Source organism: Lacerta agilis, chromosome 17 (assembly GCF_009819535.1).
Source record: "Lacerta agilis isolate rLacAgi1 chromosome 17, rLacAgi1.pri, whole genome shotgun sequence".
NCBI lineage: Eukaryota > Metazoa > Chordata > Lepidosauria > Squamata > Lacertidae > Lacerta > Lacerta agilis.
In genome coordinates, this window is record NC_046328.1 from 12476837 (window position 1) to 12500751 (window position 23915).

The window sequence follows — 23915 nt, forward strand, 5'->3', positions numbered from 1 at the left end:
GAGTCAAACCACAGCTGCCCCCAGCTCACTATTGTCTATCTACTGCTGAGCTATGCTCCCTTCCTCAGCTACACCACGTACGGCCAGGAGGATAAAAATATAAACTAGATAGGCAAATCCACACCACACATTTAAAGTATAGTCAGTGCACATGACTTCCCACAAAGAATTCTTTGGCTCTGTGAACAGTGATGAAAGGAGCAGGCCATAAAGGCAGCTCTAGAACTCCTGGAAGCTCCTATTGTATTTTGTACATTTATATCTCCCCTTCCCCCTGGCCCAGGGTCACCCAGCTGGCTTCATGGGGACTAGAAACCTGACCCCCAACACTCTAACCACTACACCACACTGCAGGGGTGCCGACTTGAATAAAATATGGGGGGCAGGTAATCACACACACCATTTGAATGGCAATTCCCGTCAACTTGGGGGGGAAGCCCTCTCAAATATTTTAGGGAGGGGCCGAAAGGACCTCGGCCCCTAATTGTTGGCTCTTATGCCACACTGGAAGCAAATATTTGGGTTAGTTGGCTAAGGGTGCTGGGAGCTGTAGCACATTGGCAGGGGCGAACTACAGTTCCCAGGATTATTTGGGGGTTAGCGGCGAGCGGGAGCCATGGACTCCGAACCTGCGCTGGAGATGGGTCCTTAAACTAATTCGAGCTGCCTCCCTCTGCCCCCACCGGGGGTGGGGGTGGGGGGAAATCCACCTTAAATCCCAACGCGTTCCCCCTTTGTGCCGTCAGGGTGCGCTGCCGCCCCGCTCCGACCAAGCCGATTCTTTTCCCCTCCCAGGTTGCAAAGAGCTTCCTGCTGCTGGGAGCGGGTCATGGATGCTGTTGCTGCTGGCGCAATTGTTCCACCATGGGTGAGTGCAAAAAGATCTCCCTTCCTGTTAGCCTGGGATACGTGGGCGGCGATTAGGAGTGGGGGGGGGGGTCTCGCCCTAGTTTTGCAGTCCCCTATGGGGTCCGCTGCGTGGGAGATTCGGATCTCCAGGTAGGGGGGAGGAGACCAGCGGGCCCTTCTTTCTCCCTTGCCCTTCCTTGGCCTCGGTCGAGGAACACACACGCTTATATATAGGGCACACACACACACACACGCTTGCAGATCCTGCCCTTCTTGGGTGGGTGGGGGGTGTCGCTGCGGGGTTGGGCTAGCCAAATAGCTGCGCTTTCTTGCAGGATCCCTTCTGAGGTGCTGCAAAATAATAATAATAAAAAAAAATAACCCGGGTGCAAACATTGGGGCTTCCTTCCCTCTGAAGCGCGCAGGATTGCACGATCTGGATTGCATTAGGCTGGGATCATGGGAGCAATTCGCGCCGGGGACACATAAAGGCTTCCCATGCTTACGAAATATGTGGCGCAATCGTCTGGAGGTGGGAAGGTGAAGCAGATCGCCTTGAGGGGCAAAGGAAGAGGGTGGGATCTCCTCCTTTCCTTGCCTGCCTGCTGCAAGCTCCTGGAGCTGCGATGGCGCCCTGCGTTTGGGGGGCAGAGGAATGCTGCTGGGTGCGGAAAGATTTGCGGGTGGAGAGGCCGGTGAGCTTAGGAGGAGTGCCTGGGAGGATCGGGGCCAGCAGGGCAACTGAAATAGGGATGTTGATCTTTTCCCTTGTTTACCATCACTTGGGAGAGGTAATTATCATGCTTTGACACTTGAGCTCTATAGATCTATGTGTATACATAGGCATTACACATCAGTTGTGAGATTGCAATTGGTTTTAATTAAACTGCTTTTATTTTGTGTTGCTGGGAACTGCCCTCGGACCTTCTGGTGGTTGCTATTTTTTTATCATATGTTCATTTATACAATGCCCCCCCCCCACTGGACTCTCGATAAGAACTGCTACGAACATGGGAGAATGACGGTTAAAAAACAATTAAACTTTGATAGAATTAAAGCTCTATACAAATATATAAAACGTCTTTTGATAATGATGATAAGGAAATTGGGTGTGCTGGGCTGGAATCGCCCCAGCGAATAAATCGCAGACGGTGTTAGCTGTGTTAGATTTCTGGTACAGTAAAATAAGGTTTTTGTTAATACCTTAAAGACGAAATGATTATTATATTACGGCAAAACATTTGTGGATCCAAGCCCAGTTTCTCAGAGGTAAAAAAAGCATTATCCTCAGTTTGCAGAGAGATAAAATCGATGCTGGTTCATTTTCCAGAATTCCCCGCCCCCTGCAACTAAATCAATTAAGACCTGATTTAGGATGTTTGACTTGCATGTAGTAAATAAAACCTACAAAAAGTTCAATTAAATTAACGCCGTGTGAATTTTATGCGCTGTGTAAATCTCAGAAGCTTTTCCAGTAGCGAAAAGAGTATTTCAAATCAACAAAGCCCACATAAGGAGCTTCAAGTGTTATTAGTCAAGCAAATTCAAAGCTTTTACTTGGAAAGTTGTTTTTTAAAATTGAGATAGGACATATTTCAAGGCATGGTGTTTGTTGGGGGTGGGAAAATGACAGCAGTGAAAACAGTTAACATACCGATTTTAGCAGGCCCAAAGAGCTCTTGAAATAAGTGCATGAGCTTCTTAGGGAAAAAGTCACTTTAAAAAACAAACAAACCACACATTAGTGATCCACTTTCATTCTAGGTTTGAATGGCATCCTATTCATTCCAGTCACTCCATTTGTCTCAGTTTGTTTGTTATCCTACGAATTCGTATTATGAAACGGTGTGTTTCAAAAAGTGGGAGGGCTGTCTTTGTTTCCAGCTTCCTGGTTTAGGGCCTTAAATTGAATTGTGCCAGGAAACAATTTCTTTTGTCTCCTGTAAGAAAAATAGGAAACTGCTTTACACTGACTCCAACTTGTTGGGTACATCTAGCTCAGCACTGCTTACACTAAACATTAGGAAGAACTTCCTGACAGTGAGAGCTGTTCGGCAGTGGAATTTGCTGCCAAGGAGTGTGGTGGAGTCTCCTTCTTTGGAGGTCTTTAAGCAGAGGCTTGACAGCCATCTGTCAGGAATGCTTTGATGGTGTTTCCTGCTTGGCAGGGGGTTGGACTGGATGGCCCTTGTGGTCTCTTCCAACTCTAGGATTCTATGATTCTACACGGACTGGCAGCATCTCTCCAGGATTTCAGGCAGGGTCGCCTCTCTGCGCTGAAGATGCCATTAGAGATTAACCCTTGAACCAAGTTTTGGCACAGAAACTGCTTTGGTTTTTCCTGTATGATGACCTCTGTTGAGGGGGGGGGAATGTGTCCCCGTTAATTCTCCTCAATCTCTCAGCGGCTTTTGATACCGTCAACCGTGGCATTCTTGTCTGAGTTAGGAGTAGGTGGCATCGCTTTGTGGTGGTTCCAGTTCTACTTGCACAGACTTTTTCAAAGGGTCATGATTGGGGAGGGCTGTTCAGCCCCGTGGAGACTTCAATGTGGAGTTCCTCAGGGTTCAGTTTTACCCCCTATGCTATTTAACATCTACATGAAACCTCTGAGTGGGGTCATCCAGCGTTCATATCCTTATGTAGGTTGGACATATATGTTAGATTATTGACCTCATGTTTCTTATACTATTTAGTATTTATTCTGCTGATGAAGCCAAATGGTGAAACAGGGATAATAATCTGGATATCCTTGTCCTTCTGTTTGCTCCGATTCTTCACGGGAACATCACGTTTATACTTTGGATTGTTATGATACTATATACATCATCGCCAGATTATGCTTTATCGTCCTTTGGAACTATGATCTGATTTGTGTAGACGGCACCGGACTTGTTGTATCCTCACTTGTACCTCCATACATGAACCTTCGCACATATTGTGGAGTTTTAGCATGGACATATTGCATGTACATTGATTTATCATACATCTGGTTTGGTCAATCTGCATGTTTTTTGTGATTAGCATTTATAAAATTATGTGATGTTGGAATTATCATTTATCAGCCGGTTCCGTTGGTTTGTATGTTTATGCGTAGTTGTACGTAACCTAGGTTTGTTGTTGTTAGCAATATGCTGATGACACAGAGAGCTCTGCTTCTTTGCATCTGCAGGTGAGGCAGTGGAAGTGCTGGACCGGTGTCTTGCCTCGATAATGGACTGGATGAGAGCCAACAAACTGAAACTCAGTCCAGATAAGACTGTTAGTGGGTGGTTCCTTGGACCAGAGGGATGGAAGGTTGCCTGGTTGCCTAGATGGGGTTACACTTCCTTTGAAAGAGCAGGTTCATAGTTTGGGGGTGGATCCTTTGCTGTCGCTCGAGGCTCAGGTGGTCTCATTGGCCCGGAGTGCCATCCATCTCCTTCGGCTGGTTGACTAGCTATGCCTCTTATCTCAGGGGTCAGCAAACTTTTTCAGCAGGGGGCCGGTCCACTGTCCCTCAGACCTTGTGGGGGGCCGGACTATATTTTGAAAAAAAATAATGAATGAATTCCTATGCCCCCCAAATAACCCAGAGATGCATTTTAAATAAAAGGACACATTCTACTCATGTAAAAACACGCTGATTCCCGGACTGTCCACGGGCCGCATTTAGAAGGCGATTGGGCCAGATCCGGGCCCCGGGCCTTAGTTGTCTATGCTCTGGTAACTTCTAGGTTAGATTACTGCAATGTGTTACAAGTCTGAAGATGTTTCAGAAACTTCAGCTGGTGCAAAATTTGGCTGCCAGGTTGCCCACCGGGGCAAGAAGGTTTGAGCATATTACACTGATCCTGGCCCAATTGCACTGGCTACCAATTAGTTTTCGAGCCGAATTCAAAGTATTGGTTTTGGGCTATAAAGCCTTAAACTGCTCAGGACCTCAAAGACCGCCACTTTCCATATGAACCTATCCGGACCCTGTGAACATTGTCTGAGGACCTTCTTTGTGTGCCTCCTCCACAACACGTCCGGAGGGAGGCAACACAACAGCATGCCCTTTCTGCAGTAGCTGGCAACACAAGAACAGGGCCTTCTCTGCAGTGGCTCCCCATCTGAGGAATGCTCTCCCCAGAAAAGTTCACCTGGCACCTTCATTATACACCTTTAGGCGCCAGGCAAAAACGTTCCTCTTTAACCAGGCCTTTGGCAGATTGACATCCAATGCGCTTTTAAAATGTGATGTGGGATTTTTAGGTTTGTTCTTATTTTTATTATGTATGTTGTGTTTTTTATACAGTAATTTTATTATTGTGAACTGCCCCAAGATCTGCAGACGTAGGGGCAGTATACAAATTTAATAAACAATTCCAAACAGATGCTCTGTTACTGAGCTACTACCCTTCCCTGGCATTTTACTCTTTTGGTTTTTAAAATCTGGATTATTATTATTATTTTTAAAGCTCTTACTATGGTATAATTGTTGGAAGGGACCATGAGGGTCATCTAGTCCAACCCACTGCAATGCAGTAATCTTCTACCCAGCATGGGACTCGAACTCCTGACCTCGAGATTAGGAGTCCCATGCTCTACCAACTGAGCTATCCCAGCAGTCAATTAACCCATTTCCTTTTTTTATGTGTAAGCCCTTTTGAAAACTTTGCTTAGAAGCTAGATGTTTTGAACTACATCTCCCATCAGCCTTGAAGGCTAAGGTTAAGTCTTCTCTAGCTACTTCCTTACAGAGTCCAGATGACTGTGCAAAGAAGCGCCTAGATTTGCTCGGGCCACACCTATCCCCGCCTCCAGAAGTCGAGACTATGCTTTCGACAGTCTATCTTCTATCTTAGGCAACACGCTCTTGAGCGGTTAAACCACTCAGCCGGTCCTGACAAACCAGTCTCCTTCATCTCTGCCTCCTGAGCAGATTCAACAGGACGCCCGTAAGTACAGCTCATTCCTTCCGCAAATGGAACGGAGGAGTCTCAGTGCCTTCTTTGTATTCACCCTAGACGTTGGGCAAACACACCGCAATGCTGGGCAGTACAGGGGCTCTAAGCCATTCTGAAAGCCGGAGAGGGAAATGCAGCAAAAGGGGAACCTCTGCTCCACTGCTGAAATTTTAAGGCAGCTTCCTTAAGTCCCAGTGCAATATTATCTATTGTGGGACGGGATCTTCTCCTCAAGCCCCAACTCTCCAGCTTCACATCAGTTTCGTTTCGCAGGAACCATTTGCCCATTCCTGCGAAGCCCTCTTACGCAGAGTGTGCAAGTTTAACCTTCACAGAATCATAGAATTTTAAAAATTGGAAGGGACCCTGAGGATCGTTTGCCGTTGTCCTGTACAGGGATTGAACCTGCAACCTTGACATTATCCAGCACCGTGCTGTAACCAACTGAGCTCTCCAGGCAACTACTGGCTTTCAGTTGTGTATTTCTATTGCTTCTTTCCTTTCTTATATTGCGCCTTCCTGTATTACGGTTCGAATTCTGCCGAATGCACGCTGGGTTTTATGCTCCTGACAACCCCATAAGGTAAGCTAGGGAGAGAGAGAGAGACTGATCCGAGGTCACCCAGTGAGCTTCATGGCCACGTGGGGATTCGAACTCTGGTCTCCCAGGTCACAGTCTGACACTGCAACCACTACACCACACTGGCTGTTGTTGGAGCTGGGCAGAGGAATGCTTCTGCTTTATCCCAATGAAGGTGTTCGTTTTTTTAGCAGGAAGCACCTAACCCTTTTTCTCCTGTTGCATCGCTTTCACCCTGTTGCAGGAAGTTTTAAACCCGTTGACCTTTTAATCTGGAGGGAGGGCTGTGTGTGAGAAAGCGAGGCCCGGGCTAATCCCGTTGAGTAACTTTGCATACAGGCGCGCCCTTCCTCGAATAGCAAAACAAACTTGCTTTCTACACCTCCCGGGTGGATGGGCAGAGCAAACGTAGGTGATACTAGCAATTATGGAACCTGCACCTAGACTGTTCACTTCTGTGCTGTGGCAACAGCTGTAGCCAACGCTGACTCATGCTTCGATCCGCTCCAGACCTGCCCTTACATTTCCTGTAACCCTCCAAACTCGAGGGCACTCTGGATGGCTGGCGGGCGGGCTTGATTCTTGTGTGATTTATTCAAGACTTCCTCTTGCATTCTCTCTCCCTTCCCCTGCCCCCACTTTCAGGGCTGACTCCTAAGGATGCCCAAAGCCGCAGTGAAACTCATAGTAACCGGAGATGACTTTGGCTACTGCCCAAGAAGAAACCAAGGCATCGTGGAGTGTTTTCTGTCCGGCGGTGTGTCCAACGTGTCCCTCCTGGTGAACGGCAGCGCTGCGTCCGATGCTGCACAGCTGGCGAGGAGGTGAGAGCACCCTTGCTATCTGTCTCTTGCTCTCACGCAGGCATCTATTTCATAAAGCCCTGGCACGCATGAAATCGAGGGTGACCACTAGCTCGGTGGTGGAGCCCGTGGCTTTGTGCAGAGCAGGCCCTGGGCTCAGATCCTGGCATCCCCAGTTAAAAGGCTTCAGAATGAACGAATGAATGAATCTTTATTTGCGTCGGCCATCAGCCATAGCAATAAAACAGCAATACGATATACAAAGAATAGAAATAAAAAGCCAATTATATAAAATACATTTTAGGGTTTTGAATCAATAGTCAAATAGTGGATCTTATTCTGATTGCCCCAGCTAAAAACCTTGCAGCCTTTGCTGTCACCTGCTCATCTTGATCTGCCAAGAGAAAGGAGACTGTGGCAGTGGCTGGGTGACCCGGAATGGACAATAAAAGAGGGGTGATAATCTCATTCCTCAAGTCTTTATAAAGAGTGCAAGCCAGAAGGGCATGCGCCACCGATTCGGTATTGCCATCTCCACATAAGCGTTTTTCGTGTGGAATCTGTTGGAATCGCCCCTCAAGTACAGCCGAGGGCAATACATTCAATCTTGTGAGGGTAAAAGCGTGTCTATATTTTGGAATTGCTAGGTGATGCAGATAGGGTGCCAGAGAGTCGAAATGGGAAGGTGGAAAATAGTCATACCATGGGAAAAAATTCCTTATTGTGGCCAAGTTGTTCTGACTCTCGATACCATTTAGGCGCGGGCAAATTAGACTGTTTGCTTTACTAAAACCCAAAGTGAGTAGCTGTTGTGGTGATAAGCCAAAAGAGTGGAGTGTTTTATAGACAGTTTTAGTCCAGGCGCTCTTGTGACAATCTTGCAGCACTAGGGATATTAGATCGGGGGAATTTGAGTTTAGGCGAAGCCAATAGTTAAGTGTCCTACGCCAGATCCATAATTCTACCGAGAGAAGATTTGCCTCTAGGCGCAATGAAGCTTCCCTAAGTAAGAATAATGAGGGTAATAATGATAAATAACAACAGCTAATAAAGCTCTGCTATTTTAGGGCTGGAGAATCGTGGCAGGGGAAACCGTGAGTGCCATGCATGGCCTTTTCGATGCTCTCCTCTTTTTAAAAGCAGCCTGCGAAGCCGACGGCCTTTACCGGAACACTTTTTGTAAATATAGAAAACACCTGGCCCCGTTTCTGATTACAAGCCCTGCTGAGTTCGGCCCTTGAGGCCGCGTGACTCAAGTCTGAAACGGCTTCTTCAAATCCAGGTCAGAGCTTTCGGAGTGGCGGCAGCTTTTGTGCACTATCTCAGCCACTCTGGGAGGCTGGTTTTCCTTCCTAGCATGCCGGCCACGTCCCTTGGTTCTTCCTACCTTGGGAATCTAATGCAGGGAGCCAGGGAACATATGCAGATCCTGCCTTGGACACTTAATTAGGTTAAAAAGGTAAAGGGACCCCTGACCATTAGGTCCAGTCGTGTCCGACTCTGGGGTTGTGGCGCTCATCTCGCTTTACTGGCCGAGGGAGCCGGCGTACAGCTTCCGGGTCATGTGGCCAGCATGACTAAGCCGCTTCTGGCGAACCAGAGCAGGGCACAGAAACGCCGTTTACCTTCCCGCTGGAGCGGTACCTATTTATCTACTTGCACTTTTGACGTGCTTTCGAACTGCTAGGTGAGCAGGAGCAGGGACCGAGCAACGGGAGCTCACCCCATCGTGGGGATTCGAACCGCCGACCTTCTGATCGGCAAGCCCTAGGCTCTGTGGTTTAACCCACAGCGCCACCCGCGTCCCCTTAATTAGGTTTTGCGTGAGCAGTTAACAATTCCTGCCAGCACTTACGCCTGCGAGATATCGCACCGTGGATGCGAGCTTAACCTTGTTACGTCGGGCACCTGTGGGTCCCATAGCCTCGGTTTAAGAGAGCAGCTCACATCTGGGTCACACTTTTTTTGCTTACTCCTCTGATAAATATAGTCGTTGAAAGCCAGCATCTTAATCCTTTTAACAGTCTCTGCTGACTAAAAGGATTGTCCCCGCGTGGGCGTTTGCTGCTATAAATATTCCTGGGTTATCGGCAACCTACGGAGGGTTTCCTTCATCCCCTGGCCTATTACATAAATTAGAAGCCTGGGCTGGTTTGAAATAAATACTCTGTTGGTTTTTCTCCAAGGGCAAGGCCTCTTCTGATAACCCCCCTTTATCTTGAGCTGTCCTTTAAACCGTCCTTTAAGCGCCCGATTTGGCCCCATAGCAGAGCCTGAAAAATTAAAAAAAATAAACTGGACCAGGTGGTCGTCAAGGTGGGGAAGCTTTTGCAGTCTGGGGGCCACATTCCATCCTAGGCAACCTTCCCAGGGCCGGTGCTGGGTGGAGCCAAAGGCAAAGGTGGGCAAAGCCATATCTTGTTACCTTTGTACAGTGGGGTGATTTCTTCACACTCACAGGCCTCTCTCTGTTCTCCATCGAGACAATCGAGAAAGCACAATCGGAGTCCAAGGGCACATTCTGCACCACAAAGCCTCACGCAATCGACTTTTTGTTGTTGTCCTGCTGTTAATCCCCAACGCTACAGGTTTATAGTTTAAAAGTACACAAACAGCCACAGGTATCAGAGATTTCTCCAGGGTCAACAAGTTCATATTGAGGCGTTTCCAGCATCACGCCTCTTGTGCTAAACGGTGCCTTCCTGTGAAAATGTTGTGAAGTCCAAAATACCCAAAACAATGTTGTTGTTTTTTGCTGGATCAACCTCAGTTTTAAATGTAGGGAAGCACTTTCTATAGTGTCAAGTGCATAGCTGTCAACTTTCCCTTTTTTTTGGCGGGAAATTCCCTTATTCCAGCGCCGTTTCCCACTGCAAAAAAAGGGAAGGTTGACAGCTATGGTCAAGTGTAGCTCTGAAGAAAACAGTGGTATTTCTTACCCATCTCAAAAGGATGTTTAGGAATTAATGAGCCTCTGCACTGAAAGACACGACACAGTCTCTCCCTGCAAACCCATCAGTCGCGGGGACGTGGTGTGTTAGTGAGAGGCTGGACGTTAACTGATGCTTTGAAATGCACCCTCCCTTAGGTATCACATTCCAATAGGGCTCCATGCCAACCTTTCTGAGGGCTCTCCTGTTTGCCCGGCGTTGAAAGCCAAGTCCACATTGCTCAACGAAGAAGGATTTTTCCACGGAAAGATGGGGATCCGGAGAGCGTTAGCCGATGGTCTCCTGAACATGTCTGAGGTAGGAAGACACGCATACAGGGCTTTGCTTGCTAGCCCTGGTGGTATCGACTGTGGGAGAAACCATGTGGCGCATATTATCATTATTATTTGAAATAGTTTTTATTTGGTTTGGCAAGTATAAAATTAGAACAATACCATCCTTTGTTTCCACATTTGCAGATTCTTCTGAATCTCTGGACTTCCCACCTCCCCTCCATGGGTCCTATTACTGACCCTTTTCCACTGCATCTTTTCCAATAACCTATATTTTATATCATTCCATTGTCTCCATTGCTACATTACAAGTGTTATTGTAATCCTGCTAGTGTTTTCATCTGCTTACAGTGGTCTCCAAGATAAATTATAATTTCCCCCCCATCCTTTGTTGAAGTTCTGGTCTTCTTGATTCCTGAGCTTCCTGGTCAGTTTTGCCATTTTGGCATAGTCCATCAATTTGATTTGCCATTCTTTTCTGGTAGGGACTTTATCTTCTTTCCATCTCTGGGCTAATAACACCCAGACGGCTGTCATGGCATACATAAAAAGTATTTTCTGCTCCCTTGGAATATCTGCAACTATAATTCCTGATTTAAAAAAACCTCTGTTGGTGTTTTGTTTTGTTTCGTTTGCAAAAGTTAATTTAAACATTTTTTTTTCATCTCATTATATATCATTTCCCAGAATGCTTTTATTACCTTACAAGACCACCATTAAACTTAGGCGGAAAGTTAATAACTAAAGCCCACTTTAAGCATTCTTTGACCTTACCTGCCCACACCTGACATTATGTCTGACGTCAGGTGTAGGGGCAGATGGGCAAGGCTACCCCAAAACACCTTCACAGGACAGTGGAGAGGTGTGATGGGCCAGGTTTGGGAGATCCTTGGTGTCGAACCATGGTGAGATAGGCATAGCTGTCAACCCTCCCTGCTGTTTCCCAATGCTATAATAAGGGAATTTCCTGCAAAAAAAGGAAAAGGTTGACAGCTATGGTAGGTGGACCATGTGCATGCCCAGCCAGATGGGTGGGGTATAAATAAAAAATTATTATATTATATTATATTATATTATATTATATTATATTATATTATATTATTATTTCAGCATACATAGAAGTTTTGTGTCATCTCAAAGAAATAAGATTTTATTTAGTATTGTTCTTATTTTGAATTACTTACAGGGGTGGGGGCCCTTTATACCTGAAGGAGCGTCTCCACCCCCATCGTTCAGCCCAGACCCTCAGGTCCACCACTGAGGGCCTTCTGGTGTTTCTCGCACTGCGAGAAGTGAAGTTACAGGGAACCAGGCCAAGGGCCTTCTTAGTAGTGGCGCCCTCCCTGTGGAACGCCTTCCCGGCAGATCTAAAAGAGTTAAATAACTATATAATTTTTCTGTACCTGTTTTTGTGTTTGGTGAAAGCTTTAACGTTTGTTGCTGTGCCCGTATTTTTGTTGGAAGCTGCCCGGAGTGGCTGCGGCAACCCAGTCAGATGGGTGGCGTATAAGAAAACTAAGTTATTAATTTATATAAATTTCCAGTGCTTAGGCTGGAGCCTTTCTCAGCCTTGGGTCCCCAGATGTTTTTGGCCTACAACTCCCATCATCCCTGACCACTGGTCCTGCTACCTAGGGATGATGGGAGTTGTAGGCCAAAAACATCTGGGGACCCAAGGCTGAGAAAGGCTGGCTTAGGGCCTCTGAACATCTCCATCTGGCCCTGCTTCCTCACTTGTTTTGGGTTTTTTTTCTAAATGAAGGGTGTCTTCTTCATATACACAACAACTCTCCTCACCTGTCCTCCTTTCCTTTTACATTCCTAGGTGAAACACGAACTAACTGCACAGGTTGACTTGTTCCGTGAGCTCACAGGTCACCTGCCTCAACACATGGACGGACACCAGCATGTTCACGTCCTCCCAGGTAAGGCGAATCCACACCTTAGGCAAGGATGAGACACCTTTTCCACCCTGCGAGGCCCCATGTCGGGATTTTTATCTTTCCGCACGCACCCTCTCCCTTCCACCCAGGGGAGCAAGAGGTGTGGTCCGAGTTCCAGGACACATTCCAGTCAGGCAGAGGTAAAAAAAGGTAAAGGACCCCTGGATGGTTCAGTCCAGTCAAAGGTGACTATGGGGTTGTGGCGCTCATCTTGCTTTCAGGCCAAGGGAGCCGGTCTTTGTCCACAGACAGCTTTCCAGGTCATTTGGCCAGCAGGACTAAACTGCTTCTGGCGCAACAGAACACCACGATGGAAACCAGAGTGCACAGAAATGCTGTTTACCATCCCGCTGCAGTGATACCTATTTATCTACTTGCACTGGTGTGCTTTCGAACTGCTAGGTTGGCAGGAGCTGGGACTGAGCAACGGGAGCGCACCCCGTGGTGTTGATGGGATTCGAACCGCCAACCTTCCGATCGGCAAGCCCAAGAAGCTCAGTGGTTTAGACCACAGTGACACCTGTGTCCCTAGTCGGGCAGAAACAGGGAAGAAAGGCTGTGGTCTGGGGAGAGGGCACTTGGGCTTGGAAAGGAGACACGCCTTGGGGAGAGAGTGCCAAGGACCACATAGACAAGCTTCTGGACTCAAGGCCCGTTCCCATGCTAGCCCTAAGGACACAGCCTCCCCCCCCATGCCTTAGATGATAGGGGCTCTCTGACACTGAAGGACTGGAGGCCCCCTTGCCTCCTGCACCTCTCCAGAGCTGGAGCTCTCAGTTTGCAGGCATCTGCCTCGGGTCAGGTTACCTGTCCTGCTAAGGTTGCCTTAAGCCTGGCTAGAGTCTATTTCATTTCTTCGCCAGCTCAAAGAGCAGGTGCTCCGGTGACAATCGGAAAGCAGGGAGGTCTCAGGCTTGTCTCTCGCAGCACCCGGCAGCGCCGCAGTCTCGGTGCTTGGGGAGCTGGTTTAAGAATGAGTTTGGTTCCAGTTCCATGTCACTCACACCCATCCGGAAAGGAGCTCTTTCTGTTCCCACTCAGCCCACAGTTCATCCGCAGTGGTTCTCTGTATTCCGACCCTGGGCACTGCCTTCAGAATATTACAAGCTGTTCTGCCATGGTACAAACTGATATAGAATAAGAGTACAAGAAGAACATATGTTGAAAGAAGACTGGGAAACGTTCATTGGATATATGGGAAATAATTGTGTACAGCTGAAAGCACTGGCAGCAATAAGATGAGTTCAACGGTGTAAATAAGTCCTGATGGATGCAATAATGGAATACTGAATGGTATAGATTTTGTAAAATATGCAGGTATTTATGGTATGTAAAATGAACCATGGAAAGAGAAGATGGGAAGCCTTTGATATCTTAAGGATGTAAAAATTAGTATTTTAAATTGTAAAACAGAAAATTTAATAAAAAATTATATAAAACGAAACAAAATGATACTCCGATCCCAAACACTGAGACCTGGCAGCTTGTAAAGGCTTAAACTACCGGTAAGAGAAATCGAGTAAGTTCCGTATTCAGTCCCTAGAGTTAAAGTGCCATTTTATATATTTATATTTATTTGTCTTACTGCATTTATAACCGCCCCCCCCCTCTTCTCCAGGGAGCTCGTGGTGGCATAAACGGTTCTCCCCATCCTCATTTAATCTGCCACAACAAGCTTGCGAGGTAGGTTAGGCTGAGAGGCAGAGATTGTGGCCCAAGGTCGCCCAGTGAGCTTCATGGCCGAGTGGAGATTTGAATTCTCTTCTCCCAGGTCTTAATCCGACACTCTGAGGGTGGCCCAACTTTTCTTTTTTAATACTAATTTTATTTTTGCATTTTCTATTTTACATAACCAATTAAAAACATAGACCTATAATCCCCTTTGACTTCCCTCCCTCCCCATTGTGGATCTTAATTTAATGATTTCCCCCTCTACATCTCTTTCATAATTCTATTCTTATAAACCCTTTGCCAATCCATAGTTCAGATTTTTACTGCAAGTTTTCCCTCAATCCTACCAGTGTATGTAATTGTTTGCAATAGTTTTTCAAATCAATTATAAACTTTCCCCATTCTTCATTAAAGACCTCCTCTTCCTGTTTTCTGATTCTTCCTGTAAGTTTTGCCATCTCGGGATATTGTTCATCAATTTTGCCTGCTGGTGTTGTTTGGTCTGAGTTGTACCATCTTTCCATTTCTGGGCTAACAGAATCCGCGCAGCCGTGGTCCTTTGAGATGGCCCAACTTCTCGTACCACACACTGCCTTCATGCAGGGAGGGGAGGGAGTGAGGCCAAAATGTGACACACACACACACACCCCGCAGTTCTTGTGGGGTGCTGGCAGGGGTTTGGGAAGGAAGCACCCACCTCCTTCCCTAAACTGGGAAAGCGCTAACTAGGCTTTGTCGGACCCTCCTTCCCAGAGCCCAGCACCTCCTTGCCTGGCTTTGGGAAGGCAGCATGAGGGCTGCTGGGGGCAGGGGGGGGGAGAGCAAGGCGCCAAATGTTGCCGAGGGCCGTCTTGAGGGCTGCATGTGGCCCCTGGGCCATGCATTGGACTACCCTGCTCTAACCACTGCACCACATTGGTTCTCCATGACAGCAGCATGACTACAGCTTCCAGAATTCTCTGGTGGGAAAGCTACGGCTGTTTACAAACAGCTGTAGCTTTCCCCCCTCCAGAGAATTCTGGGAGCTGTAGTTTGTTAAGGTTGCTGAGAGTTGTTAGGAGGCCGTAGAATTGATGCTTTTGAATTATGGTGCTGGAGGAGACTCTTGAGAGTCCCAGGGACTGCAAAAAGATCAAACATATCCATCCTTAAAGAAATCAGCCCTGAGTGCTCCCTGGAAGGGCAGATCCTGAAGTTGAGGCTCCAATACTTTGGCCACCTCATGAGAAGAGAAGGCTCCCTGGAAAAGACCCTGATGTTGGGAAAAATGGAGGGCACAAGGAGAAGGGGAAGACAGAGGACGAGATGGTTGGACAGTGTTCTCGAAGCGACTGGCATGAGTTTGGCCAAACTGCGGGAGGCAGTGGAGGATAGGGGTGCCTGGCGTGCTCTGGTCCATGGGGTCACGAAGAGTCGGACACGACTGAACGACTGAACAACAACATTCCCCTCACAGACCTACAGAGGGGTTTCACAGTCAGCTCTTCTTCCCAGGGAATTGAATTGGCCAGTAGCAAGAGAGCAAAGCCTGCGATGCTGGAATCAGCTAGGACTCGAGAGAAAATATGCTCTCTTTTTTATTTTTTAAAAAGGCCTGTACTTCCTTGGAGAGAGAGTTCCTAGTAACCTTTTCTCTTCCAGAGATCAGAAACGTATTTGCACAGGTGCTGGAGGATTATGGGATCACCTATACCCGAGTCCCCATCGAGCCAGACCTTCCCCGCTGCGATTGGATAGACCCGCACTTAATGGCCTTTTACCTGGGCGTGGAAAAGGACTCCCTAAACACAGTGGATGTGTTTAGGAAACACAGAATAAGGTGAGCAACCTGCACTTCGGAAACAACTCTGGTTTTTGCCAGTGCTTTGCTTTCTTCTCGGTTCCCGTAGTTTCCAGCTCGCCGAGTGCCTTAAAGAGAGTTTCCGTTTATTACGGCCATAGGCCAGCATTTAAAAAATGGCTAAAATACGGTTTTTACAAAAGCAAGATACAATCATTTAAAAAAAACAAACAAAAAAAACAAGCCAGAATAAGAGCAGGGAGAGGAGAGAGTCACTGGCTAGCAAGTTAAAACAACTCAAATGATAACTATTACTAAAGCGATCCAGTGGAAAGACTGGGGAAGAAGAGTCATGTGTCCGAAACACAATATTTCATAAGCAGAATAGTAATATTGCCTCTAGAAGGTTTGGTGTGTCTCATAGAGAGAGCCTTCTGTTTGGGTGAAAGGGTTCCGAGACTAATTACACAACACATCCCCCCCCCCCAAAATATAAATTCTTACAAAGTGTGGTGTAGTGGTTAAGAGCGGTAGACTCGTAATCTGGGGAACCGGGTTCGCGTCTCCGCTCCTCCACATGCAGCTGCTGGGTGACCTTGGGCTAGTCACACTTCTTTGAAGTCTCTCAGCCCCACTCACCTCACAGAGTGTTTGTTGTGGGGGAGGAAGGGAAAGGAGAACGTTAGCCGCTTTGAGACTCCTTAGGGTAGTGATAAAGCGGGGTATCAAATCCAAGCTCTTCTTCTTCTTCTTCAAATATTGCAAATGGCAAACATCATCCCCAGATAGGTATTCCCTTTCCCCTTCTCTAAGATTCTGCAACAACAAAAGCGTTCTTCCTCTAAAACAATGGTCAGCACCACCCCCTTGAGGTGGGTGAGATTACCTAGGGTGGCACTAAGAGGCAAGCGGGCAGCAGGGGAGGGGGGAGAACACTGGAGGTGTAGAAAAGAAAAGAAAAGAAAGCTGGTATCGCTAGATCATGTTTATCTGTTTTGTTGAATCAATTAAATGAAATTGTTTTAATTGCATTCTGAATAAATGTGCAATTAATTTAATAATAATAATAATAATAATAATAATAATAATAATAATGTACAGTGGTACCTTGGGTTACATACGCTTCAGGTTACATACTCCGCTAACCCAGAAATAATGCTTCAGGTTAAGAACTTTGCTTCAGGATAAGAACAGAAATCGTGCTCTGGCGGCGCAGTGGCAGTGGGAGGCCCCATTAGCTAAAGTGGTGCTTCAGGTTAAGAACAGTTTCAGGTTAAGAACGGAACTCCGGAACGAATTAAGTTCTTATTCCGAGGTACCACTGTATATAGTATGGGAATTGTAGGCCAGAACATCTGGAAGGCACCAGTTTCTCCACCTTTTACTCTCCCTGGCATCTTGAGAGGGCACTCCCATGTATACTGTAGCCCCATCAATGCCATCCCAGGAGACTGGAGTCTTGCAGCCATGATCAGTGAACTACTAATCAGCCAAGTAAAACTGATGTGATTAATTAACCAAGATTCCATTAATCAACTGACAGCTGGAAGATGAATCCCCTCCCCCCCCCCTCACCGATTGTGATCTTTAAGCCTCACAGCATGTTACAGAGCAGGAAGGGTCTGGCACCACAGCAATCTCAAAATTACAATACCGGTAATCTTTCGCTTCAAATAGATTGCATTTCATGATTGGGGGAAAAAAAAAACAGGGTGTGGAAAATGTTTGCTCCTAGAGAGCCAGTGTGGTGTAGTGGTTAAGAGTGGTAGACTCGTAATCTGGGGAACTGGGTTCGTGTCTCCACTCCTCCACATGCAGCTGCTGGGTGACCTTGGGCTAGTCACACTTCTCTGAAGTCTCGCAGCCCCACTCACCTCACAGAGTGTTTGTTGTGGGGGAGGAAGGGAAAGGAGACTGTTAGCCGCTTTGAGACTCCTTCGGGTAGTGATAAAGCGGGATATCAAATCCAAACTCTTCTCCTTCAGAATTGCTTGTGCGATTAAACACTCATCTTTCTTCCTTTCACAGGTGGCCAGATATATATATAGGCTTGAGCACCATGGGCAAAAATATGTCCATCGCCAACATCCTGGGGGCCATTGATAACGCTACAGCGGCTTACGTGCCGGAAGAAGACTCCTCCATTCCTCCTGGCTCGCCGTCACACGCAGATCAAGAAACCAGAACTGTAACCATTGAGCTGATGACGCATCCAGGGTACCCCAGCGTCCCGCCAGTTGGGGGCTGCGGCGAGGGACCCGACGATTTCTCGCAGTCCTGGGAACGCTTGCACGAACTTGAGACGCTCAAGAAAGCAGAGTTGCAGAGCCACTTCAGAACAAGGAACATCCAGCTCTGTGCATTTAAAGACCTTGGGATGTGACGATGCAATTGTTGCTGGCTGGGCTAGGCTGGGCTGGGCTGGGCCAAGCATGACGCCGAGTGAGGTGCAGAGTTAAGAACCCCCCCCCCCAAAAAAAATAGACTGCTTGGTGTGGCACAGAGACTCCCTTTGCAAGGAGAGCTTCCACCCTTTGCAGCTAAGGACAAAGGTTGTGCCCCATTTTCACTGGGGAGCAGAAGTTGTATCCCTAGGGAGGGAAAGCTTGGACAGTAACAGGACCAGCAGATGATTCTAGGAGCAGGAAAGATTGCTATATGGGTCTGTTATTGTGGGTTGGGCCTCTGATTTGAACTCTGGTATAGAAAAATACACATTTGGACCTGCCAATTCAACATTCTATTTGGATCTGATTCAACATACTATTAATCTACAGCAGGCATGTCCAATCACAGGGTGTCCCTGGTCAACCGCGGTATCCTGATTGATGCCCCCCCCATTCTCCCCCCCCAAAAGCTCAAAAACTTTGGCTCATCCTCCCCCCCAAAAGCTCAACTCCTCTTGTCAATTCTTCCCCCAAAAAGCTCAAAAACCTTTGATGAAACTCCTCCCCCCCCCAAAAAAAAGCTCAACAACTGTGCCTGGTCTCCAGATATCAGTCTAGTCCACTATCCAGGGGATTCAAAGCAGGGAGCATGTGAATTCAGCACAAAACTTAAATCAACACTCTTCACTAAGGTCAGCCGGCTGCCTCGCCAATAAAAGCTGAACTGGACCACATACACAATGGGGAGCTGGCATCTGTGTCCTTAGTTCAGACGATTTACTTGACTTTTTTCTGGAGAGGCAAGGGGACATGAGAGTCCTGATGTTCAATGCTAGCTTCACTGTCACAAGTTTGGAAATGTGGCTGTTGAACAAATTTGCAGGCTGCTGAATGTTGTGGGCAGTTGGGTTGGCATAGAATGCTGTCAGCTGGTGTGTATGAAAAACACTACTTGCACCATGAGAATAGCGGACAGAATATGAAATGTACAAATTGATTTATTGGCACAATAGCAGAGATATTCCCGAAGGGTTCCATCTTGGGGAGCGGTGGGGTCCCTGGATCTAGGGCTGTGTGTTAGGAGCTGCCATACACAGATAAGTCACTTCTTTGCACAGACCTAGACCATAGGGGTCCATTTTTGCATACGATTCTAAAACGAGTGGCCCTGTACCAATCATTTTGGAGGCAAACTAGGTTTACCCACAAATTAAATGAAGGTTTCAGCACATGCAGGCGATGTGGAAACAAAATATTAACTCCATCCGCCCCAATTTATTTTTAAAGAGGACTGTGCATGCTATAGTCACTGAACATCTGCATCCAGTCTGTTCTGGCCTTGAGATGGCCACCAGATCAACCATTGTCTTAACATGGTTCTGTTCCTTGGAGTTATACTTGGGTATGCAGATGGGTGGGATACCCTTGTGTCAGCTGACATCCAGCTGTACAGGAAGTGGGAGAAAAGGTGTGGTCAGTCATGCCTGGCTCCGTGAAACATCCCTGATCTCCTCCTGCATCACTTCCCATTTGTTTATCCCAGTAGCCACCTCCTAGGCACAATCATGGAGTTTATGGTGTGCTAGGGGAAGGGTAGTGCCTCTGGTGGGGGACACATCATGGTTTGTCCACCTTTGGTCCCCACCCTACACCAGGCTCTCACCTGCAGCTCCTGGAAGCTGTCAGCATGTGACAGCAGCCACATCCCAGGAACAGCTTCGACTGGCCGGCCAAAGCAGGCGAGTTGATGACTTCCCACTGCATGCAAAGACAGGCTCTGGTGGACTGAATGGATGAAACCAATAATGTGTCCAGGGGCCAAGAAGGTGGTTTCCGCACATGCTGTGGAGGGAATTGAGGGGCAGATGGGAAGGTAGCCCACCTAGGAAAAGGCTATGGAGTAAACCCTACACAAATTCAGTGTGAGGCACCTGAGAGGGTTGGATGGTGTTTTGAACGCCTCCTTCTGGCAACTCTTGCAGCCCAGCTGGCGCCAAGCGTATTGCTCTGCTTTCGTTTGGACCACACTGACGAGGCCGAGAGGGCGGGTCTTGTCACCTGGGCAGCCCAGGACCTCCGTAAACACCGACCAGACTTGCACCCCGGGGAGGTCACTTCAGTGCTGCCCTTCGCCCCCCAGAGGCTCACTCCATTGTCTCTTGAGACAGATGGTGTAGTGGATTTCTCACAGCCCCTCCTCCTCCTCTCGGCTATTATCTGCCTCTGAGCCCCGTAGAGCTATTAGCTAGGCGGGGGAAGGTCTGCGGGAACCCAAAAAAGCATCACCAAACACGTACAGGTACGCTGCCACCACTCCCTTGCTGTGAAGCCGATAGAGGTGTCAGGGAGTCACACCTCCACCTTAATTACACAGGCTTCACACCTTGGCCCACTTTACGGTGTAGCCAAAGGATACTCAAGAACCTGGTAGGGTCCGAATGGTCAGACGCTGGACTCAGCTTCACTATTAACCAAAGGCAAAACAAGGCAACAGAACTAAAGTTCAAAAGTTTATTTAAAAGCAAAGAAGTTAAAACAAGGTTACACGTTTCTTAGAAAAGAGTACAAACAGAAAATAAGAACGTTGTAAAATATAACTAACTAAACAGACTCACACAAGGCTTGGTTAAAGTAACAGACAGTTGTTCTCGGCTATCCAGCACGAACACAGAGTGAGTTTTCCCGGGGCAGCTAACCGCTTGCCCCCAGCTGAGAGTTACAGCCTCCTGGTCAAAACCAGCCACCGGTCTCTGACAATTAGCATCTCTAAACGCGGGATTAATATACATAATAATCCCCCGTGGTATCCCGATAATTATCCAACCCGATTTAAGCTTGAATATACATCCTCCAATCCCTAAGGACCTCAGGCATAATTCACAAGTGTCAGGTAGTTAACGCAGCTGTATGCATGTTATTTAACAGCGGCTCCGGGTGTCTGTATACTCCCCAATTTTCCCAGCCTCGCTGCTTTTCTCTAATGGTCACTGTTTGATCTTTAACTCTCCCTCCCAGCTGGGCAAGGACACCAATTAGCGTAAATCTTGGTTTGGCTAGATAGCCCCTTAAGAAGGGTAAGAGGGGAAAGTTTATCTTTAAAGGGAGCGCCAGGCACGGCAAGCAGGCTCACATTCTCAAGATGCCGCTTTTATTATACTTAGCAACCTCTAATTCACCTAGGAGAGGCCCACTCGCACTACACCCTCCCGTCTAAGATGAAATTTGGGGTGAAGTCCCGAAATTTCAGCACTATTTACACAATGAGGTAGATCTGGCCAAGCTGTGAGTGACAAGCACCCTTAAGTTTAGCAGCATCACTCTCCAGCTTGATACATACGAGAAAGAGCATCAGCAACAATATTTTTCTTCCCAGGAAGATGGGTCACAGTAAATTGGTAGTCTTGCAGTGTCAGACTCCATCTCAACAGTTTTTGATTTGTATTTTTCACCCTCTCTAACCAACACAGAGGTGAATGATCAGTTTGGACCTCAAAGACATTTCCCCACAAATATGGGCGCAATTTTGTCAAAGCCCACACCAAAGCAAGGCATTCCTTCTCAATAACTGCCAGATTGCGTTCTCGAGGAAGTAGCTTTTTGCTCAAATAAACCACTGGGCGCCACTCCCCCGCTTCATCCTGCTGAATTAAAACAGCCCCCAATCCTGTCTGACTGGCATCAGTCTGAACCACGAAGGGGCGACTTTGGTCTGGAGCAAGCATCACACGAGAGCTCACTAGGGCTCGCTTTAGCAACTGGAAAGCCTGTTGACACTTATCAGTCCAATTCACCTTAAGGGGTAAGGACTTTTTACACAAATCAGTCAGAGGACTGGCCAGTGTGGAAAAATGGACAATAAACCTTTTATAGTAATTAACCACACCAATGAAACTCTGCACGTCCTTCTTGGTCTGAGGGCGAGGCCACTCTTGCACACTCTGGATCTTAGCTTCTAAAGCCTTGATGTTTCCAGAGCCAGCTTTGAAACCCAAGTATACAACCTCCCCCTGAGCAAACTGGCACTTAGCAAGCTTGACCGTCAGGTTGGCTTCCGTTAGTCTGGACAAGACTTTCTGTACATGCTCCAAGTGCTCCTGCCAAGAATTGGAATAAATGGCAAGATCATCCAAATAAGCACAACAGTACTCACTCATATCATGAATTAATGAGTTAATTAACCTTTGGAAACAGGCAGGTGCGTTTCGAAGTCCAAACGGGAGAACTTTGAATTGAAACAGCCCCACATGAGTGGTAAAAGCTGACTTTTCAGCCGCTTCAGGGGTCAGGGGGATCTGCCAGTATCCTTTGGTCAAATCCAACACAGAAATGAACTTGGCCCCTCCCAGTTTCTCAATTAAGGTATCAACCCTGGGCAGGGGAAAAACATCTGGGGTAGTCACCAAGTTTAACCTCCTATAATCTGCACAAAAGCGAATTCCGCCCCCGGCCTTGGGCACCAAAACTATAGGAGACGACCACGCACTCTTACTAGGCTCTATGACATCTAGTTCTAACATTTCTTTCAACTCCGCCTCCACACTGCGGGCATGCGCCTCACTGACCCTATAGGGACGAGAGGCAATAGGAGCAGCATCCCCTGTATTAAAGTGGTGCTGCGCCAAATGGGTTCGACCAGGCTTGGTGCTAAAAGTATTCTCAAAAGGCTTGAGGGCCTCATACAGCTCCTCAGCTTGCCGTTCTGACAGTCCCGGCAACCGTAAAACATCTGAAATAGCACCAGCCTGCTTGTATTCTTCCAAAAGATCCATAGGTGCAGAAGGGGTATCCCCTAAACCTCCTGAAATGGCTAGGATAGGGACCCCGGGCTCAAAGTACCGTTTTAAGGAATTAGCATGGTACTCCTTTGGGCGCTCGTGCAACTCAGAACAATCCACCAAATAGCGCACAGTACTTAGCTTAGCTGTAACCACCCCTGGTCCACTCCATTTAACATCCAGTTTATGTGGGCGACCGGGTTTCAGGATCAGGACTTTGTCTCCCACCTCAAAATCCTTTTGTACTGCTTTCACATCATAATCCCTTTTCTGGGTCACACGTGCCCCTTCTAAATTCTCTTTGGCAAGTTCCCAGATCTCAGACAGAGTTTTTCTCAAGTTTACAAAATATTCTGACACAGAGGGTAACTTAATGCCTTCTTCTCCTTCGGTCCCCTCCCACTCGCTCCTGAGCATGGACAGAGGAGAATTCAAAAGTCTCCCAAAAACCACTTGGTTTGGGGCAAACCCCAGGCTTCTCTGGTAAGAGTCATTATATGCAGCTACTACAAAGGGCAAATTCTGATCCCAATGGGGACCATGAGCCAAGGCATATTTCCGTAACATCTGGCCCAGGGTTCGTTGTACCCGTTCCACCGCCCCATTTCCTTGGTGTTGAAAAGCCACTGCAGGGTGATGGGAAATCTTAGCAACCTGCAAAACCTTTTGGGTCAGTCCTGCCATAAAATTCGTACCCAGGTCTGAAACAATGACTCTAGGCATACCCAGAGTGCAAAAAGCCTGCATCAAAGCTTTCACTAAACTTTGGGCGGAGGTATTAGGTAGAGGCACCGCCCACAAATAACGAGAAGCATAATCCAAAACAGAACAGATGTACATCTTCCCGCCTTTAGCTTTCGGCAAAGGCCCCAATAAATCAATTCCCCACTTTTCAAACACATGGGCCTCCAAAGGGACACTCTGCAAGGAGTTAGGTCTAGCATCTCGAGCATTCCCCACCCTTTGACACACA

At 47.4% G+C, this 23915-nt stretch overlaps 1 protein-coding gene across 1 annotated transcript; it reads left to right on the top strand.

Annotated features, from left to right (window-relative positions):
* The first annotated feature begins 779 nt into the window (after window positions 1-779).
* Window positions 780-18186, top strand: YDJC (YdjC chitooligosaccharide deacetylase homolog). Its single transcript, XM_033136034.1, has 6 exons — window positions 780-868; window positions 7006-7184; window positions 10252-10411; window positions 12212-12311; window positions 15642-15819; window positions 17809-18186. The coding sequence occupies exons 2-6, from the start codon at window positions 7021-7023 to the stop codon at window positions 18161-18163; spliced, it is 957 nt and encodes a 318-aa protein (XP_032991925.1). The 5' UTR covers window positions 780-868; window positions 7006-7020; the 3' UTR covers window positions 18164-18186.
* The last annotated feature ends 5729 nt before the right edge of the window (window positions 18187-23915 follow it).

Bases quoted from the DNA above. Each gene is read 5' to 3' on its own strand.
- YDJC (XM_033136034.1), top strand. From the start codon at position 7,021: ATGCCCAAAGCCGCAGTGAAACTCATAGTAACCGGAGATGACTTTGGC. The intron at 7,185-10,251 runs GTGAGAGCACCC...ACCCTCCCTTAG, and splicing joins GCTGCACAGCTGGCGAGGAG to GTATCACATTCCAATAGGGC. The intron at 10,412-12,211 runs GTAGGAAGACAC...TTACATTCCTAG, and splicing joins GTCTCCTGAACATGTCTGAG to GTGAAACACGAACTAACTGC.